The sequence below is a fragment of the Rhodamnia argentea genome, chromosome 7, assembly GCF_020921035.1.
Source record: "Rhodamnia argentea isolate NSW1041297 chromosome 7, ASM2092103v1, whole genome shotgun sequence".
NCBI lineage: Eukaryota > Viridiplantae > Streptophyta > Magnoliopsida > Myrtales > Myrtaceae > Rhodamnia > Rhodamnia argentea.
In genome coordinates, this window is record NC_063156.1 from 3963351 (window position 1) to 3983660 (window position 20310).

The 20310-nt window shown below is 42.6% G+C and overlaps 6 protein-coding genes across 18 annotated transcripts; 2 read left to right on the forward strand and 4 right to left on the reverse strand.

The window, feature by feature from the left end:
* Window positions 1-795: 795 nt before the first annotated feature.
* On the forward strand, window positions 796-4629 carry LOC115726746. 5 transcript variants are annotated; one of them, XM_030656769.2, is made up of 3 exons: window positions 796-1014; window positions 1934-2024; window positions 2135-4629. In XM_030656769.2, exon 3 carries the CDS (start codon window positions 2242-2244, stop codon window positions 4318-4320), a length of 2079 nt encoding a protein of 692 aa, XP_030512629.1. In that variant the 5' UTR covers window positions 796-1014; window positions 1934-2024; window positions 2135-2241; the 3' UTR covers window positions 4321-4629. The 5 variants fall into 5 exon arrangements, with proteins under 5 accessions (XP_030512629.1, XP_030512628.1, XP_030512627.1 ...); XM_030656768.2 differs by having other exon boundaries at window positions 1941-2024; XM_048282530.1 differs by lacking the exon at window positions 796-1014 and adding an exon at window positions 1021-1216 and having other exon boundaries at window positions 1941-2024.
* A 630-nt stretch (window positions 4630-5259) lies between these two features.
* LOC115726742 (glucan endo-1,3-beta-glucosidase 4) lies at window positions 5260-7890 on the reverse strand. 2 transcript variants are annotated; one of them, XM_030656756.2, is made up of 3 exons: window positions 6941-7890; window positions 6419-6670; window positions 5260-5463 (listed from the first exon to the last, which is right to left on the reverse strand). In XM_030656756.2, the coding sequence occupies exons 1-3, from the start codon at window positions 7005-7007 to the stop codon at window positions 5429-5431; spliced, it is 354 nt and encodes a 117-aa protein (XP_030512616.1). In that variant the 5' UTR covers window positions 7008-7890; the 3' UTR covers window positions 5260-5428. The 2 variants fall into 2 exon arrangements, with proteins under 2 accessions (XP_030512616.1, XP_030512617.1); XM_030656757.2 differs by having other exon boundaries at window positions 6419-6721.
* LOC115726739 (fasciclin-like arabinogalactan protein 19) lies at window positions 7888-8868 on the forward strand. Its single transcript, XM_030656753.2, has one exon. The coding sequence runs from the start codon at window positions 7928-7930 to the stop codon at window positions 8519-8521; it is 594 nt and encodes a 197-aa protein (XP_030512613.1). The 5' UTR covers window positions 7888-7927; the 3' UTR covers window positions 8522-8868.
* A 21-nt stretch (window positions 8869-8889) lies between these two features.
* On the reverse strand, window positions 8890-11756 carry LOC115726738. The gene is made up of 5 exons (XM_048282531.1): window positions 11547-11756; window positions 11324-11417; window positions 10404-10613; window positions 9142-9896; window positions 8890-9094 (listed from the first exon to the last, which is right to left on the reverse strand). Exons 1-4 carry the CDS (start codon window positions 11625-11627, stop codon window positions 9181-9183), a joined length of 1101 nt encoding a protein of 366 aa, XP_048138488.1. The 5' UTR covers window positions 11628-11756; the 3' UTR covers window positions 8890-9094; window positions 9142-9180.
* Window positions 11757-13041: 1285 nt separating this feature from the next.
* Window positions 13042-13434, reverse strand: LOC115726759. The gene has a single exon (XM_030656793.1). It carries the CDS (start codon window positions 13432-13434, stop codon window positions 13042-13044), a length of 393 nt encoding a protein of 130 aa, XP_030512653.1.
* Window positions 13435-14911: 1477 nt separating this feature from the next.
* On the reverse strand, window positions 14912-20277 carry LOC115726737 (pentatricopeptide repeat-containing protein At5g65560-like). 8 transcript variants are annotated; one of them, XM_030656744.1, is made up of 3 exons: window positions 17126-20277; window positions 16895-17035; window positions 14912-15263 (listed from the first exon to the last, which is right to left on the reverse strand). In XM_030656744.1, the coding sequence occupies exon 1, from the start codon at window positions 20024-20026 to the stop codon at window positions 17267-17269; it is 2760 nt and encodes a 919-aa protein (XP_030512604.1). In that variant the 5' UTR covers window positions 20027-20277; the 3' UTR covers window positions 14912-15263; window positions 16895-17035; window positions 17126-17266. The 8 variants fall into 8 exon arrangements, with proteins under 8 accessions (XP_030512604.1, XP_030512608.1, XP_030512610.1 ...); XM_030656748.1 differs by having other exon boundaries at window positions 14912-15017; window positions 15162-15263; window positions 16895-20277; XM_030656750.2 differs by having other exon boundaries at window positions 14912-15017; window positions 16895-20277.
* Between the last annotated feature and the right edge of the window lie 33 nt (window positions 20278-20310).

Below are 20310 nucleotides of genomic sequence, written 5' to 3' on the forward strand. Positions count from 1 at the left end.
GAAAATTGTGAGAAAATTACTTTTCAGCTTTTCTTGAAAGGCGGTTGGGGGATAGATAGGACTCAAAATACGAAGGGGGATATAAAGTAGATAATGGATTTACGTATTTACTAGTGATAGCCTGGGATACCTCACCTAGGAAGGGAGTTTTCCTCCAGAGCTTGTTCGGTAACCCGACGAGCATACAAGATGTGTTCCTTATTTTAATATGCCGGTGCTCGCACGTCCTATACCCCCAAATTGCCAATCATATCTTTTTCTTTTTCTAACTGCCCATCTTACAAGGGATCTCGAGATCCGAACGAGACCTCGATCGAAGCAATTTAAGGAATTACTTAGGTCGGGACTCAAAAAACGAAGGGGAATATAAAGTAGATAATGGATTTACGTCGTGGATAATAATATGCAACAAAATAAGTAATTGAGGTTATTTTAAAAATAGGAAAACAATTAAAAGGCATCAGATTCTTCTTTCTCTAACTAGTAAACAATATTACAGATAATGTTGATATATATAAAAAAAAAATACATATCCCATCAAATCACAAAGAATTAAATGACACCATAATAATAATAATAATAATAATAATAATAATAATAATAATGAAATACAAAAAAAAAAAAAAAAAGTACACATCTACCTCATCATCATCATCTCCCTCCCGCCCTCTCTCTCTCCCTACCAAACACAGCCCTAACCAACAGTAAAATGCACCCCCCGCACATTTTAGCGAACACCCCTTCACTTTGTGATTAAACTAAACTAAATTAAATTATATTAAATTAAACGCGTATATAAATAAACTTTATATTAACGCCTTCCCCCGTTTACTTTCACTCAATCTCATAATAAATTTTTTTTATTTTTCCTCCCCATTTTATTAACTCCCCTTTTTTTTGGGGCCCTTTTCCTCTAAAAACCGTATCCCATCGGCGATCCACCGGCATCTTCCGGCCCTCGCCGCCGATCGCCGGAGCAGCTCCGCCCCCCGGAAGGTCGGTCCACCGTGCGCGGTTAGTCCTCCATTTGTGACTGTCTCTACTTCCGGTCGCTTAAAAGGTTGTTTCTCAGTGTGTTTTGGGTGCGTGTGTGCGCCTGCTTTTGGGGTACGCACCCACTGAGATTCGCGAGCTCAGCTCGACCTCGATTTGCTCGAGCTCCGGATCGCACGTGGCGATCCGAGTCTCCTGAGCTCGTGTTTCAGCTTGAATCACTGTGAGAGTTTATTATCCGCTTAATCTCTCCGTAATTCTTTCGGTTAATTACTCGCGATTTGTGGTTAAGCCAGATACGGCGGAATTCGCCGTCGTTCGGCTTTCGTCCGTTAATTCTGTGCTAAGATCTTAGTGATTTGGCGCCCTAGTTCATTTGAATTGTGAAATGATGCTTGCTTCTGCTAATTACAGTCGTTCAGGTCGATTCCGCGTAAATTGCTTGGTTCTGCTAGGGTTTGTGTTACTTCGTCCTTAGCTAGATGCTAGTGGAGTATCTGTGTAATTAAGGTCAGGTATGGTCGTAGACACCAAGGTTATTGGTGTTTTGACTTTCAAGGTAGGGTAGAAGTACTAGGCGAGTCTTTCTAGGGTTTTGAGCTGGTGCTGCTCACGGCTCAGTACGATTTAAATGTTTTCAGTTCCGTCTCTTTGACTTTGGTTTTATGTCAAAGCCCGCTGACTTTTTCTTGGTCTTTTGTTATGTTGAGATTATCTGGATGTGATGCGCAATTACTTGGTTTGATTCCTTAGGGAAATGAGAAAGCAGCTCAATTAGAGTTTTGTAGTTGCTTTTACTGTGCAGTATGCTGTGCTGGAACAGTTGATTCGAGTTGGTGTTCTAGTCCCTCGGTTTCTCGCTGATGCGTTTTGGTAATAGTCGGGTTTTTGAGATATCAATTTTCTTTGATCTGACTTTTATTTTTCTTTGGAATTTTAGTTATCAGATGGACCGGAATAGTTGAAGTCGAGATTTTTGAAGCAAGTCGTGGTAGAGCCACCTGCGGATAATTTCGTTATTTGGCATCGCAGTAAGCAATCCCTTCAACTGAAATAAGCCAGATTTGATTTGTTAACGTTTGTAGAATGTAGCTGAATTTTAATATGAATTAGACCTTAATGTTAGCCAAATTGCTTTCAGACTTGACAAGGTGGTTCTACATGGAAAGTCAAGCGTGTTTCTCTATCAAGATGCTGAAGTGACCATAGCTTCCATTCAACCACTACTGTTCTGAAGCAATTCACTACATGGAAGCAAACAAAGAAGAGGCCCTTAAGGCAAAAGAAGTTGCTGAGAAGCGATTTGCTGAAAAAGACTTTGCTGGTGCAAAAACTTATGCCTTGAAGGCTAAAACACTTTGGCCTGGACTGGATGGTATATCTCAGATGGTGGCCACTTTCGAGGTTTATATGGCTTCTGCAATTCACTTTAATGGTGAGGTAGATTATTACTCAATTCTTGGGTTAAAGCCTACTGCAGATAAATATGCAGTGAAGAGACAGTATAGGAAGTTGGCAGTTCTCCTTCACCCTGATAAGAACAAATGTATTGGAGCTGATGGTGCTTTTAAGCTTGTTTCTGAGGCGTGGACTCTTTTGTCAGACACTGCTAAGAGAGGCTCGTACGATCTCAAGAGAAATCAACACTTGGCATCGTTGGTTTCACAGACAAGTTTGTCTTCAGTTCATGGTGCTGGATATACGACGCATAGTAACTGCTTCACTCCACCCACATCTCAACCTACGCTTGATACTTTCTGGACTGTCTGCACGTCTTGTAAAGTTCAATATGAATATCTCCGTAAGTACGTCAACAAGAGACTTTCATGTAAAAATTGCCGGGGTATTTTTGTTGCTGTGGAAACAGGCACTGCTCCAGTTACTGGGTCTTTTCCCTATAGTCCATATACTTATCTCCCCGGTAATGGGTATGGAAGCCACAGATCTGATGGTGTGTCCTATGTCCCAACAAATGCTGCTTATTTTATGGGAAATGGAGTGTCAGGATATCACGCCGGACAGGGGTATGAATACACCTCGAATGTGTCCTTCCAGTGGAGCTCTCCCTCTGGGAGTTCCACTGCAGTTGTTGGCCCTAATGGGTCCGCAGCCGTATCGAGTGATGCAGTTTATCCAGCTAATGGTAAGGTTCATAAAGCTAGACACAGAAGCAGTGAAAAGCATGCTGCCAGGAATACTCTGGCTGACACTGGTCCACATTTGTCCGGTGGTGTTAATGGATCGTCAGGGTTGAACATGGTTAGACATGACAAGAGAAGGAAGGTTGTGGTTGGATCCGAGTTTAGGAATGGCTCCGAACAAGTGGGGGTAAAGTCATCTCCAGAAACCAAAACAGAGTATGATCCTAAGTTGTCGAACTCAAATGAACTTCCAGCTAGACGTTGCTCTGCTATGCCGGCATTTGATGCTAGGAAATTGCTGATGGACAAGGCTAGGATGGAAATCCGTAAGAAATTGGAAGAGATGAAGCAGAAAGCAGCAGCTGCTGCAGCAGCAGCTGCAGCAGCAAAAGAGGCGGCGAGGTTACAGGCTGAAGCTGCTGGTCAGTCCAAGTTGGTTAGTCATTCAAAAGCTAGTAGAAGTGGACCAGTCTCGATAACAGTCCCTGACCCTGATTTCCATGATTTCGACAAGGACCGATCTGAGGAATGTTTTAAGCCCAAGCAAATATGGGCTATTTATGATGAAGAAGATGGCATGCCTCGACTTTATTGTCTGATTCGCCAGATCATCTCAGTAAAGCCATTCAAGATCCTGATCAGTTACTTGAGTTCGAAAACTGATTCTGAATTTGGGTCGGTTAACTGGATAGATCATGGATTTACAAAGTCATGTGGTCATTTTAGGGCATGGACCTCTGATGTTGTTGATCAAGTGAACATCTTCTCTCATCTACTGAGTAAGGAAAAAGCTGGCCGGGGAGGTTGTGTTCGCATATACCCAAGAAGTGGAGATATATGGGCTGTTTATCGTAACTGGTCTCCCCATTGGGACCGATCCACACCAGCTGACGTAAGGCATCAATATGAGATGGTAGAGGTGGTTGATGATTATTCTGAAGAGCTTGGTGTCTGTGTTACCCCCCTCATAAAATTGGAAGGGTTCAAGACGGTATACCAGAGGAATACAAGCAAGGATGCATTGAGATGGATACCAAGGAGAGAGATGCTACGCTTTTCGCACAGGGTCCCATCTTGGTCTCTGAAAGGAGAAGCAAATGGTAAATTGCCCGATGGCTGCTGGGATCTGGACCCCGCAGCAACTCCTGATGAACTCCTCCACGCTGGGATCGAAGTCGCTGCTTAATGCATCTACAGAGAGAGGCAAAGAAGGATCAGGTGGAATCTATACTTTAGCATTCTTTAGACAACGTTACCTTAAGGTGTACAAATATTCAGACACATGGCCAAAAGGCCATTGTAACATTAACCCCAAGATGGTTTTCGAGGGTTCTTTGTTGTGCCTTTCTTGACTCTGTTGACTGTTTGTTCGTGGAAAAATCCACTTTGCGGTCGGTCTGACAACATAGGATGCATGGGAGCAAGTGGGTTTTGCCAATGCCTGGAGTATCTAAGGCGATCATATTCCATCGCGGTTGAGAAGCTCCATTGCAGTTATCGCGGTTGAGAAGCTCCATTGCAATCATCTGCAGCGTTCACCTCAAGGTCCCTAGGAGTATCTACAGCCCTTATTGTTCCGGGAATACTGAAGGAGTCCCGTTATAGGTCTTTAAATTTCAAGTTTCACTGACTAGTTTGATTGGGCATATCATGTCATTTTAAATGTCAAGCATTTAGATACAATTCGGAACTTGGATTACGGATTATTTAAGCTTTATCTGTGTACCAATAGTTGTTGGAGGATGCTCGGTCATTTGAATTGAAAGTTTAGGGACAGCAACTCCGCTTCGATTGTTACTGTACTATGATGTCGAATCTTAGAAGTCGTCATCCACACTGCTGTTAGCTCTTGAACCCAACACAACAGATGTAGCATGCCTTCTTCTATTTTGAATTAACCGAGATTTCTTATTGTCCGGAAAGGTAACTTAAGCTTCGTTTACGGAGTTATGGCTACTTCCCATTAGGCATGGTTTCTTGTCGTCAAAGTGCTTTGTATGAAGCGTATCCCGTTGAAACCGACAAAAGGAATTTCACATTTCTTGGCAATGGAAAAATCTGCTTGGAAGCATGATGGGGGCTACACTTCCTGCAAGAACGTTCCTTCGACAGAAAACTAGGGGACTAGTTTAACTCAGCCGAGAATGTCGTACTTCCGAGGAGAAATCGTCCATTACATGGCGAAAAGAAAATGAACTTGAACAATAACGAAGCTCTCTGGTTTTATTTTTCCTCCAAATAAACCTGGACCCGGAACATCCTACCTCGGCCCATTGATCTGCATGCCTCTTGAATCATGGAATGTAGTCGTAGTGGCAAGAACCATGACCTGAGGATCGAACAGCTTGTCAAGTTAGCAGAACAAGTGGGAGAGATTATCTTACGATCCGATCCTATATGACCATGCTTTGTCCTTTTTATTAGAGGTGAGCAAGATGGGTTGACTGAACTGCAAACCACCAGGACCGGTCCGATTCCCAGTTCCACGGGGGAATCGGGCCTCCCGGACAGGACCAATTTCTTTTTATTTATTGTTTATTTCTTAAATTTGAACCTAATAATTCACCAGTTATTTTTTTATTTCTTAAATATAATTTTGATTTTAATTAATATATTAAAATTGAAGTCCGTATTGCTCACCCTAACTAATAATCTACCGGCTCCACTAGACCGTTTGGAAGCCGTACCAGACCGCGGACCAATCACCCCTGCCTTTTACCCCGAGAGCACTGATGTGATTACGCAACATTTCACGTGGTTTTGTTGACTGGGGTCATTTGTCTTCTCTCGATCTTGTTAAAGCAAAGTGAAGAAAGAAAAGGGCTAGGCCGCCATGATCAGAGTGAGCTCCGACAAATATACACCGTACCAGACATGGCCATTTAAAACTCACGAGGCACACTCTTCCTAGCCACATGGACTGCGATTCTTTTCTATAGATCCCATGTGAGGGATCAAGTACCCCCTAAAGCTGTTCGGGATCGCCCCTTAGTAGAAAATTACATTAAAAAGTTCTAAAGCATTATTTGTGCGCTGTTTGAATTGAAGAAAACACAAAAAGAAAAATAAAAAAAGAAAAAAAGAAACTTTTTCTGTACTATTTTAGCTAGCAAAATTGTCACGTAATTGGCACCATGGTAAAAGATTTTAACTTTCGCTATCATGACATAAATCCCCTTTGGACAACATAGACTACTTCTTTCAATATAACTTTCATGTTTTCTTGTTAGATGGGTGCGGAAGAACATGTTCAGAAGCGGAGACAAGAGACCAAAGATGCTTACTGGGATCGAGCTCCGTGGTCATGGCGGCACCGCGGAAGTAGCAAGATCCGCCGGTGTTCTTGAACTTCTGGTAGTAGCTGTTGAAGGCATAGGAAGCGTGAGCCCTCACGGTGTTGGGGAGATAGCAAGGCTGGTTCACCTGGATTGGAGTGCAATCAGCCCCTCCTCTTCCACATGCCCAGTCCAGAGCTGCCTGGAGTTCGACGTCCGGGGTCTGCTCGTCGGCCACGCACCATTGCTCGAACTCCCCAGCTAAGCGCATTGTCATCAAGAAGCAGAGAAATAGAGATCAGGAGAGGCTCTCTGGCGATGCCCCATTTCATCAGATGAGCAGATGGAAGCATCCGAGACAGTAAATCAGACAGTGGAAGCTCAGTGAGTGTCTGTCTACTCGTCTGGATGACTTGATCCAGTGCATGGAAGAGCAAAACGACCATGAAGGCTAGACAGTTTTCAAGGTTCGTGATCAGTTGACCAGAGCTTGCCATGACTTGTTTGGGACAGAGTCAATGAGAAACTCACCTGATTTGTGTGGAACTGTTGCCAAGAAGAGGGCAGCTATCAGAATCCATTGCAGTGGAATTGACATGCCTCTTTCTGGAGCCTGTGTGCGTGAGAGAGAGACAGAGAGAGAGAGAGAGAGATGGACTCCAGCTAGGAGACTTTTATATTCCACCCCAACATTACGCTGTCATTCCAAGGACAATTAGAGGCATGTGACAAAGTAATAACAGTTCATGAGGTGTTGTTGTTCCCCTTTCAACTTTTTTTAGCACTTGAACTTCTTCAGTTCACATTGATGGGGTTTTGGCCTATTCCTTCTTTCTTATCCTATCTTGTTTCTAGAAAAATGGATAAGCTCACGGCGTGCTAGGGCCAAAGTTAACAAAAACTTTGTTTCATTGCCAAGTGAAATGCCATAATGCCCTGTAAAGGATGAACCTTGTGTAGCAGTTGCAGGACAGAAAATCTCGTCAATAAGCCGCGCTTGTATGAACACAACGATCTATACGATATACGTACAGCCTTCGCAAAGTCGCATTATTTACCTGTGCCCATCTCGTTCTGAGGTAGATGAAATCTGTGGACAACTTTACCTCTTCTTTTTATGAGTCATGCAGACATTCCTTTTCGATGATTTCAAAACGGAGTGATCCTTGCAAAGAAGTAGTTGGCAAATGGGATTCTTATTGTCTACCTTATTTTCCTAAAGACAATGTACTGTTTACATTGCTATCCTATGCCAGGATCCTAGGTTCCACATTAAGATGCGGCTTAAATGCCCGTTACAATCCTTTTTGTTGTATGACAGCCAGTCCTGTATTCTGGGTTCTTCTCCTTTTTCAACCAAACAGGCACATGCACTTCCCTTGTGTTTGAACTACCCAACAACTAAGCCCAGGAGATATGCACCTTCATCAGCTCATGAACCTTGCAATATATAAACAAGCTTCATGCTGAAAGACATGCTCAAAATCTGCGGTTCAGAAGAGCTCGCATAGAATAGAGATGATGGCCTTGTGGTTCTTCATCCTTCTTCAGATATGTGCTCTCGCCGAATCTCGGCCCACAGGTGAAGTTAACCGAACCGACCTGCACAAAGCCATGGCCGACATGAGAATGAAGTCCTACCATGGCTTTGTCATCCTTCTCCAAATGCTCAACACTTACCCCGACGCACTCCATGGCTCTAATATCACCTTCCTAATGCCAAATGACCAGCAGCTGTCCAAGGCCTCGGTGAGTCGGAAAGATCTACAAGATTTCATCCTCAGCCATTCGATCCCCGTGCCACTCCCGATGACCAACCTGGTTCACTTCCCCAACAGGACTCTCCTACCCACATGCCTTCCCAACCGGATGATCAGCATCACGAACAACGGGAGGTCAGGCATGTTCGTGAACAACGCCAGGATTGTGAACCCAGACGTCTGTCTGTGTTCTCTGATTCGGTGCCACGGTATTAGCGACACGCTCATGTTGGATGCTTCCGAGTATTCCCCCCATCATGTTGCTAATGAAGAGTCGAAAAGGTTCAATAGACGAAACCAAGCCAAATCTGCTGCAACTGTTTGGCCGAAAAGATCAACTACCGTCCATTAATCCTGGCAGTTAGCTTCTTCTAGTAATTTCTATTCTGTCGAATAAGATAGATGTGGGTATCATCCATGGCAAGCTTAAAATTGTCCCGGTGACAGTAATAAAGTAATGTTGACGACAATGCTCACAAGAACTTTCAATCCCAGAACCATGGACAAACCCACTGCTCTGCAAATTTGTGAACTCTAGTGAAGATTTAGTCTTTTATCAAGCATATACAACGATTGGAAACGGCAAAAGTTCTTTATTTTCTGTTACTTTACAGTGGTGCTACAGATGTGAATTGACAACATATTCCTGGTGGCTTTGCCGTCTCAAAATCTAGTTCTTGCCCAAGCAATCCAGACAGAACAAGCCCATCATAATTGCTCAAGTAAAAGGAAAGGATCGTGGAAGGAATCTGCAGAAATCATCGGGTAAACCGTGTCTGGTATACCATGTTACAAAGTTCTTGAACCAAAAACGTAAGTAGAATACTGACCACACGAGGTCGTATGCATATGTAAGGTTAACTCTCCATATTCATCAAAGAGGGCACAACTGAAATCAATTAGAAGATTGCACAGTGAGCATCTCGTCCATATCATCAAACCCAACCAGACCCGGTCCCACCCCTCACCCCGCCCCCCAAAACCCCAAAATCTCAGCATCTCCTACATCGCTTAATCACTCAAAGTAGTGCTCTGCAGTAGGCTTTCCAAATCATCAGGGCAAGAGCAACTTAAATCGGACTCGAACCGTTTGAGTGAACTTCTGATGCTATCACAAGCCCGAATAAAACCCTCTGAAGCTCCTTTAATATTTTCCACCTCCACCTGTAAATCATTGAGATGAGTCAACATTTTTTCTGAAGCCACCGTCATGGCTGAGATTTCTTGCGGAGGGTAAAGGCAAGCACCGAGCTCGTCGATTTGTACTCCTATTCCTTGGCATAGCTTCAACAACTTTTCCAGAGAATCCACAAAAGCACCGCCGTCGTCTGAATTTTCCATCTTCAGCAAACCTGTGATGGCGCGTATTAATTCCTTGACAACTGTGAGGGTATCGGACACAACGACACTTGCCGCATTAGCAACTTTCATCTCTTCAGGTGATAAGTCATTGCCTATGTCACCTTCACTTGAATTATCTTCAACCTGAGTCTCGCCTTCTTTTGTACAGGAGACATCAGAAGCTTCATCACTGGGGTCCAGGCAAGCCGGCTTGAGCTCTTTCATCTCACGAAGGACATCCTTCATGGTAACTGCAACCTGCGACATGGCCCGCCCAATTGCAGTAATATTTGTTGCTGGAGCTTTCTTAAGAGCAGAACATGCCTCCCATACTGTACCAACTAGCACTGGAATGGAAAGCCCCTGTTCCTCATCACTTCTAGAACCTGTTGATAAACATGTTCTAAAACATTCCGCAAAGAAATTGCATGCTATTACCATAAATTGCAGGACAACAAAGTTGGATAGTTAAGCAAAATTTGCATGTATCAAGCCTGCTTTCAAAAACAATTCTCAAAACAACTACCTATTTAACAACAGACAAGCAAGTCCAAATTGATCTATGTCTTCAAAAACAAAAAGGGTCTCCACAAACATCTCCCGACAAGCTCCTAATTTCTTAGGTTTGGATGTACCCATGTAACCCTTTTCCCGTAATTTCCAATCATCTACTCCACGAATCCCATCAAAAGTTACTTTGCAACATTGTCCACCTCTCCTGGAAATTGATAAGTTTTGCTTATGGGAGGGAGGGAGCATCAAATAAATTAAGGCTCAGATGTTACCACCTTAGCCTTTGGACCTGAACTTCAAACCTGTCCATGGGGTGTAGGATGCATGAATATGAGAGAGAGAGAGAGAGAGAGAGAGAGAGAGAAGTGACCAGGATTTACCACAATAATGGACAGATGTGCTGAGCAACTTAAAGCTACAATCAACAACTTTCTTCACCATTTCGTGGATATTGGAAGAAAGAGTCGGTCCAGCACCCACCATGCTTCCATGGGACAACAGCAGAAAACCCTGAAGTGCATTAAAGTATGTTGTCATGCTTTCCTCCATCGCTTTAGCTTGAGGTTTTTGTCCCATCCACAACATTCCGACTGCACGGTCAAAACAAGCACCAATAAGTATGAGAGAGTCAATATCATTTGCTCGCTAAGAACTGACTTCTATCGCAAAGTCTATCTGTCGAGACCTACTCAAGATACTAGCAAAAACAGTTTGTCCTCTCTCTTTCACTGAAAAAAGACAGCTTGCCCTTTGAAAACCGCAACACTGATTTATGTCATTCCAGCCATTTCTGCATTTAGCTGTATTTGTACTAAATTTTACCAGATAAAGTCCGGTCCTCTGCGAAATACCGAAAGCGTAGTAAAGTTTGTCAAAGTTCCAAGACCCGCAATGAATACGAATCTCGACAGCAGCCTAAGGTAGATCGATGTATTTGCAGACATAAGCTATATACACCAACTAAATTTACTTAATTCAACAAAATGACTGGTTTATCTTAGCATGTTCAGAGAATGAAGCCCCCCAAAGTCCACAAGAAAAGGAACAACATAGGCGTTGACCAGATAAGTCCATGCTGAAGGTAAAGGATCGCCACCAGAACCATACATACGTATCAAGATAACAAAGCCAATTGTCAATGAAAAAAGAACAAGCAGACTAGAGGTCATGGATCATTACCAGAGCAAGCAAAGGAAAAAAGAAAACCTTGGCGAGTGCCAACATGGACAAGTATCACACAGAAGCAGAAATTACGAGCTCGCAGCAAGGAGAGAGAGAGAGAGAAAGAGAGAGACAGTACCCACAGTGGCTTGCTTGGAGACTTGGTCGCCGACCTTGACGACCTCTTCCCAACTCACCCGTTTGAGAAAACAAGAGGGTTTTTGACTCAACACCTGCACAGGTCACGCACGCAGAAACCCATGCGATTCCCCATTGTTAGAAGAAGAAGAAACCCAAAAAAGATTCAATCTTTCTTGAAAATGGAAGAGGAGAGAGCGAGAGATAGAGAGAGGCGAGTGGACCTGGTAGGTGTCGTGTATGGTGTCGAGGTGGGAATTCAAGACGCGAGCCAGGTGCTCGTGATCTCCCTCCGCTCCTCCCATTCTCTCTCGCTCTCTACTGGGAAAGTTAGGGCATATATGTATGTATCCGTACCCTATTCTGAATGGTGGTGATGATGATGATGCTGCTACATGTAAATTGACTCCATGTTCATCCAAATTAATCCCCAAATGCGATGAGTTTCTTTACTCAATTTGAGACAAAGCATTTTGATGAAATATATATACAACCTGATCACTAGTTTGAGAATTTTTCTCAGCGATGATTAGTCCGAATTATTAAGAAAATATCTTTTAGTTTGTGGTATTATGTCCACTTTCCTCGAGCATCTCTTTGTATGTTGATAGTATAGCAAACTTAGTTTTCAAAACTATGGCAATGGCAAATCCAATTCGAGATGAGTATGATCCCTTCTCCTTCGTACTCAATTTGTATGTGGGCTAGACTCATTTCTAACAACTCTAGGAGGGTTTTGTACTTTGCTTTCTCTCGAAGAAAATAGTATAAAAAGTCCTAAACTTATTGTATTCTTGTCAATTCAACTCTAAACTTTCTAATTTTACTAATTGAATCATAAACATTTTCACATTCGGTCAATTTTAACTGAAAATTGTTGACGTGAACTTCGATCGTCCTACATGGCACGATCAACGCTACATGACACGTTCATTTGAAGTTGACAATTTTTAATCGTATTTATTATTTTTCAAAATTATGTTAATTTTTTTCCTTTTCCTTTTTTTTTTTTTTTTTATTTTCGTTGTTTTTTTTTTCTCAACTTGGTCCAGCTACCGGCGAGGGCTTGGCGACCTTCGTTGGCCGCCGAGAAAAAAAAAAGCAAAGGAAAAAAACATAATTAGAAATTTGAAAAAATTATCGAAGAGTGTACACTTCAACGCTGGCCTTACCAGGATAGCTAGCGTTCACATCGGAGATTTTTTGCCAAAATTGGCCGAATAGACTAAATTGATAAAAGGTGAAAAGATTTAGGATTCAATTGGCAAAATTAAAAAGTTTAGGGCTAAATTGATAAAAGCGCGATAGATTTAGGACTTTTTGGATAATTTTTCATTTTCTCTTGTCGCTACAAATCGGATGTCCACATTGAGATCCCAATTTGATTTGCCTTCCTCAATTCCTCTAAAGGCTGCCTACAACATCAGATTGCACCCGCAACTTTCTCTGTTCATCCATATTATAAGGTGGTTTACACACTTCATAACAAGGTGTCCAGGACGATCGGATCTTGGTAACATGATCAACGGTGACTGTGGAAGAAAGGAAAAAAGGGAAGAACATGTCTTGTAATGAAGTAGAAAATGAGCCAATCACAAAACCGGCGTACACGTATTGTTATTACTCTGTTTATGTATCGCTATTACTCGCTCCTCTGTTCATCGCAGCTTGTCATAAAGAATAAAAACACAAGATGTACTTGGAATCTTAAAAAGTCCTCTAAAGATGGAGAGAAGTATCGACTTCCGAATAGTCGGGAGATCTAGACGAGATCGCAGATGCCACGTTTGGCCATGCGTTAGGAGACAGCATCGTGTTCATGGTCCGGAACTTGGCGTGATTCCGCTGCGAGTGCGGGTTGAGGCCTAGCGAGAGGAAACAATCTTCAGGGGTCGGTCTGGGCAGAAGATGAGGATGACTCGACTGATGCTGGAAACGAGCCCTGGAGCTGTCGGGGCTAGCGCTGCGGTTGGGATGGCCCGGTTCGGAGATCCATCTCATGTGCTCCGTCTGCTCTCTCCTCTCCTTGGCTCTCTGAAGCTCCTCGAACCTTTCTTGAAGCAAGGCCAGGGAGGACCGGACCATCTTCGTATCGCCGCTCTGCCTCGCCATTGTTGGGAGTGGGGGTTGGAAACTTCTTGTGATTTGTCAGCCTCGCTCACCGAATTCGGAGGTCAACATATACCGGGGAGGATCGGCAGGGTGGGAACAAAGTCCAAGAGGAAACATTCAAGATTCCAACGAAGGTTCATGGAGGGGATGAGGAGGCAAATGAATTCCTAGTGGGGAGAGTAGTGGCAAGAGGAAGAGTCCAAATAAAGATGTGGATAGCATTTGGAAGTTCCTCTGCAAGGGAATAAGTAGATTTCGTCATTCGACTGCATCCCCCTTAGCTTCGGAGATGGAGGACTTACTTTGCTGTATTAGGGAGTTTATTAATGCTATTCATTGGACTGATTGTCTTGTTTTCTTCTTCATTCTGGATTAGGAGAGAAGGCGGATGAGATTTGTTCTGGTTCCTGAGAGAAAGAGACAATGAACATTTTGTTCTGGTTCTTTCACTTGTTGCCGTCAAGAGTTTCACCCTGAGAAGGCCGTAGAAATGGACCCCAAGGGCTTGGGAATGGGGCTTTGTGGTACAGGGCCTCCGAGGAAAACATGTCAAGACTTGAGATCAGAATGCGCAGAATCAAATCGAGAAAACAGAGGATGGGACATAGATTTTTTGATTTGTCAAATGTTACTAGCGTGGAGATGAACCATAAGGCCAGAAACCAAACAGAGAATATGAGGAGAAATTACGGTTTCATTATTGCTCGACCATATCTTGTATAAATTGCAGCTCGATGCAAGAACTAAAGCGTTCATCCTTCGACGGATAGATAACCCGAATTTCTCTATGTAAGAAGTCAAGAGTCCTTCAAAGCTCGACCGAGGATAACTGGGTGCGGACTCCGACACTGAATTCCGAGGTTTAGTCCACCCGTGAGAATTAAAGAATGCATGAACACAAGGCAACACAAACATTATGGACAAAAGTTCACACAGAGCACAGGGAAGAAGCTTACGTAGGAGAATACTTTCTCGCTAGACAAGTTTTACTCACTTGCAATGCACAATGTTTCATCAGTAGAGTACCAAAGGGTACCACCCCTGTACAATGACACACAACTTGAAACAAATTCTGACGACAACTCGATATCTCTGTGATACAAAAACCCAGAAACTTCATCAACCTATCTTACCAAACGCTAGACTTCTGATTCTCGAATAACTCCAAGATCACCCAAATGGACACCCTTGCCCCAATTGAAGAATAGATTACTAGTGCTTGCACCACTTATTTGCGTAACCTGTAAGTGCATAAGGGATAGGAGAGCCAACTCAACAAGGGAAACCTCCATCCCCATGAACTAGCAGCTTTATATAATTAGAGCAGAACGCGGCAAGTATTTTCTTGATCACTTATTTTACTGGGGCTTGACTAGTATGATTAAACATCTACCAATATACAATAAAGGATTCATCACTGATGGTGAAATGAGCTCTGCTTCTCCTCCTCCTCCCTTGCTTGGCTCTTCTTCTCCTCTGTTGGGGCTATGGCACATAAACTGTAGTTCATTACCTTAACGTTCAGCTGTGCTGTCTGCCAGGCAAGAGGAAAGCCTCAAATGACCAAGAAACACACTTTCATGCTGCAAAATGGAGGCAAGTATCTCATTTCCCCAATCTAAGCTTGATTTCCATCCGTCATAGCAAAGGTATACTGAAATATCTGCGATTCTGCTATTCTGCAGAAAAGGACAAATGAAGATAAGGCGCCGTATTATCCAGTTTACATTGTAATTGGGGTGTGCTATTGGCAGAACCACTCTGGTGAATATATAGTGTTGCAAACAGTTCTCCTCCAAAATGTTAACCCTGTATACTTCCTCCTTGAGCTTGCCAAAAAGAGCTTATAGAAGTGAGTTTTACAAAACCTAAAGCGACCACAAAAGGGATTTCTCATCTTGAAGCAAAAGAAGGAAGATAGTACAAAACACTACTTTTGGGAATGGCAAAAAATAAAGTAATTGCAGATCTTTGACACTGAAATCAAGAACATCTACTAGGATTAAAGCCTCCATCGTGCTTCATTATTTGTGAGGTTATTGCAGAAAAACATCAAAAGCAAAATGAAAAAACTTCAAGAGCAAACATCAATTTCATTTGAAGTGTAATCTGCAGATAATTATATCCTCCAGTCTACAAATCAGCAAGATGTATATAAAGTCATGAGCGTCCACAAATTTGGGATGAGACATTTCATAAACCAGTTATAGCCATAAATTCCCTATGAAAAACTGTCACAGCTTTTGCTCTCTACTCAAACTTTGGACCACAAGAGTTCAGTTATTAGGTCAACCGCGTGATGAAGTAGTAGAATGTGCTACATTCATCCCCCATGGCAAAGAGAAGTCTACACTTAAATCAATCAAAACTTTAGATTCTTCATTCCTCCTGTATGTAAGTGTTCACAAGGAAGCCATATCAGGTACTTCACTTGTCCTTCCGCTTAAGAAAGATGGAGAATTTGTTTATATTGCTGCCCTGAGGTCCAATCAAACAAGGGCGTAATAAGAATATTCCGCAAGCCTCAAAGTACTACAGGCAGTTTGTGCCAAGATTGAGCAGGGTCCTTTGAAAATTCTATATATTCAATTATGAGGTCAGGCCGGGTGCAAAATTCAAAAGCTTTTCCTAGCTCACCCATCGAATGCAAATCCCCGATAAACGACCAAAATTCAGGGTTGGACAGACCCTAGAAGTAAGAATAATATTTTGGGATTGGACAATGATCGATGGGCTAGGCTAGGTACTATTGTCCCAATTAAACTTTTCATCACTTCCAAATGAAACAATACTTTATCCAAGTCTACCTAACGAAGGACTTGACCTCTCAAACTAGACAGGCCCCATTTTCTATAATCCAGGGAATAGTAATTCATTATCCATGCAGGGGCCAGGCACTTACAAAGTCGCTCTAAAAACCTGTGCTCCATCTATTTCAATGTATAAGAAAGTTCATTTCATTTCATACAAGAGATTTACTAGCCACTATCAGAGATTTTTTTTTCCTTCATAGATAACAACTATCAGACATTTATGCTACAATTTATGTTCTGATCTTATTTGGCATCAAAATAAACATCTCTGCGTTTACTACATTATAGGCTGTCGAAGAGACAAATGTTAGATGCTTAAGATCTTCTTATAAAATGCAGAAATTGTTTCCAATTGCAAAAAATGCCCAAGAAACACCAATATAGTTGAATGCCTCCTCGCGAGCAGATTGTACCATATAAAGGTAAAAGCATTAAAGTGCACAATCAGAAGATTTAGAATATTCTCTTTTCCTTATCAACAAAGTTTGGCCAGACAAAAGATGAAATGGACGGTTAGCATCCACATTATGATGCCCAATTTTCTCCAACTTAGACGGTAAAAAGTAGACATGATTCTGAAGGTCAAGATAATGGATTCATAATATGCAGATATCTTAATGGGTATGATACTGTAATTTGACACCCACCTTAAGCCAGTGCTTGGCATAGGGCAGTCGTTCCAAATCTAGGTTGACCACAATAACCTCTCCAAGATATGCAAGTTTTGCCAATCCTATCAATTTGTTGCAAAGGGCGCAGATGAGCGGTTAACAGACTTGTCCAGTGAACTGCGGTTAATCATTGGATCCAGATGCTTGTAAAGAGAAAATCCCAGAGTCAAGTACACACAGAAGAGAGAAGCAGAAGATACAGCTTACCAATTACTCAGAATGTGGTTGCCATGAAAATTAGAAGCAGCTCCATACCAAAAAGCGAATTTATCATGTCCAGTTGGGCTGCGCCTCCGGAGCAGGCAGCACTGTCATCTCAAAGAACTTTCCTTCTCGTGAATGTTGATGTTACAGCGAGACGATCTTATTTCTATTGCTGTACCTGAAAGCTTTCAATTTCTCAGCTATGCAGTCAGCTTCTACTGACTTGTCTATTTTGGAAAATTCTCTTGCCAGTATCGTGTATGTATGCAAGCTAATCACAAAATTTTTGGATTCTATGATGTGGAGGAACTCCATGCAGAAATCTATATTTCCTTGCTTCAGCAAGCCATCAATTAATACTGTCCAAACAATCTCATCTACATTCAACTCTTTCTCAAGCATCGTCTCAAATAATGCTTTTGCCTCACCAAAGCGATCTACCCTGCATAGAGCAGAGACGAGTGCCTTATATGTCAATAGGCGACACTCAAAGCCTCTAAATGCCATCAAATCAAAGATTCTCAAGGCAGGATCAACTTGGGAATCTCTGCAATGCGAAATTAACAAATACTGATAGGCCTCTTTGTTGGGATACAAGCCCTTCTGCCCCATGTTTTCCACCAACTGATCTGCCTCTGCACATCTACCTTCCCTACACAATCCCTTTATTAACTCACTGTACATGTTGCCTGTGGGCTCACATCTGATCTCAGACAAGCGATCTAAGAGCATAAACAAGTTGATAGCAGAGTAACTCTCATTAGAGACGCAAGTGTAAGCAGCTTCCTGTTGTGCAACAGCCTTTTCTGAGAACAACTGAAATTCCTTTCGCAGACCTTTAAGCAAAACAGTAAAAGTTCGAAAACTCGGTTCACAGCCTCTAGCTACCATAAGCTTAAAAAGCAAGAATGCATAATCCAGCTTGCCAATCATGATGAATCCATCAATTAAAGAGGTGAACGTGACGTGGTCAGGAAACAAACCCTTCATCTCCATCTCTTCCAATAGTTCTTCAGCATTCTCTGGCTTACCCACCTGACACAAGCCAAAAATTAGTGAACTGTAAGTAAACAAATCCGGCAAGCAATTTCCTCTTTCCATTTCGTGAAAAATCTGAAATGCATGGTCGATCCCTCCATTTCGAGAGAACCCGTCAATCAACGATGTGTAGGTAATAACATTCGGTTGAAGTCCTTCATCTTCCATCATACTAATTAGCTTTTCAGCTTCAGCACCACGATTTGCTTTGCTCAAACCACTAATAATGGCATTGTATGTTTCAACATTAGGCAAGCAACCATTTTCCCCCATCTTTTCAAATATGTGCAAGGCATTATCTACCTTCCCCTCCTTACAGCATCCATCAATCAAAGCTGTGTAAATGACATGATTAGGACTGATCCCCTGTCTCACAATGTCATTGAAAAGATCAAAAGCTGAACTTAACTTGCCAGCTCTACAAAACCCAGTTATCAATTCACTGTATGTCCACTCATCTGCTGCACATCCATTCTCCTTCATAAAATCTAACAGTCTAGTTGCATTGGTAAGAGAACCCTGTTCTAGGTACCCACCAATGAGTGTGTTATATGTTATCACATTTGGAAAGGGACCAAATTTGAGCATCTTATCAAAGAGAACCATTGCTTTCTCCATCTCATCAACTAAGCATAACCCCCTTATTATTTCATTGAAGGTCTGAATGTTGGGCGCACAACCAAGTCTCTCCATCCTACGAAAAATTGTCGATGCATCGTCAAATCTTCCACTTAGACATAGCAGATTTATTAAGGCATTGTATGTGACAATGTTGGGCGTCAGACCTAGCTTCAGTACTTTATGGTACATTCCAACTGCCAATTCATACAACCCTGCATCAGAGAACCCACTAATAAGAGCTGTATAAGTCTGAATATTTGGAGTGCAGCCTCTCTTCTTCATGCTTCTCACAAGCTGCATTACTTCTTTCACTCGTCCAACCTCACATAAAGTGGTGATCGGGACTGTGTAAGTATAAACAGTTGGTTCGATTCCTTTCTGGATCATTTCATCAAGCATATCAAGCGCCTCATCCACCCTCCCTACCTTGCACAACCCATTGATCAGATTCGAATATGTAACAGAATTTGGATCACAACCCTCCCTTGTCATCCTATAAAAAATCTCAAAAGCTGAATCTATATCTTCATTCCTACAATGCCCAAGAATCAAGGACGTATAAGTAAAAGTATCCGCACGCATGTCATACTGAAAAATCTTACTGAATATCAACATAGCTTCTTGAACCATGCCCTTCCTACACAACATATTAATCATTGTGTTGAATGTCAACAGGCTAGGTTTAATACCATCGTTAAGCATCTGAGTGTACATATTCTGAGCTAAACCAATCATCCCAAACTTTCCCAGCTGTAACAAAAGAGTATTATAACTATACAACGTCAAAGCAAGACCCTTTCTACTAATATCATTCAAACACTCGATAGCCCGCTTCAGCTCCCCCTCGTTTCTACAAGCTTGGATCATCATGATCCTAACCTTATCCGCGGGCGCTAAATACCGGTCCCGGACAAGCCTATTCAACATCGACACAAAGCAGCGGGCGTCGTGTTTGTAGAAATGCCGCTTAGATATCCAGAAAAAGAATTTTAGAGCAGAGCTGGTGTCATCATGCCATTGCACGATTTCCGACACATGGTGGGGCTTCAACTCCGCGCTCACACGAATAAGCTCGGGATTCTTCTGCCATTGGCCAACACGCAGAAAGCTCAAAACTTCGGACACCAAGTCGGGAAGGGAGCTCGTTTCTGTGGAGGAGCAGAGGGAGAAGCGAGGATTGAGCGAGGAACGAAAACTTTGCAGGTGAACGAGAGATGGGGTTTTGGGTTTGAGGGGGTTAAACATTGCGGGCGATCGGGGTTCATCTGTTCTTCTTGTTTCTTCAGTTCAGCATCAAGAATCCGGATTGGCGTGATGGTTGCCGAGAGCTCTCGTCGATCTTAAAAATGGAAACGTCTTGGATTCGGGATTCGCGTTTGGTGTGGCTGCGTAGATGGGGTCGGAAGACGTGGACATTGCAAGATGCTAAGAACGTGGTCACAAGGAGGCCACCACTGACTGCTATTTACCCATGAGAGGAAAGAGCGGAGAGGCGCCAAAGCAGGTTTCTCTCTCCGTGCAGAAGGACG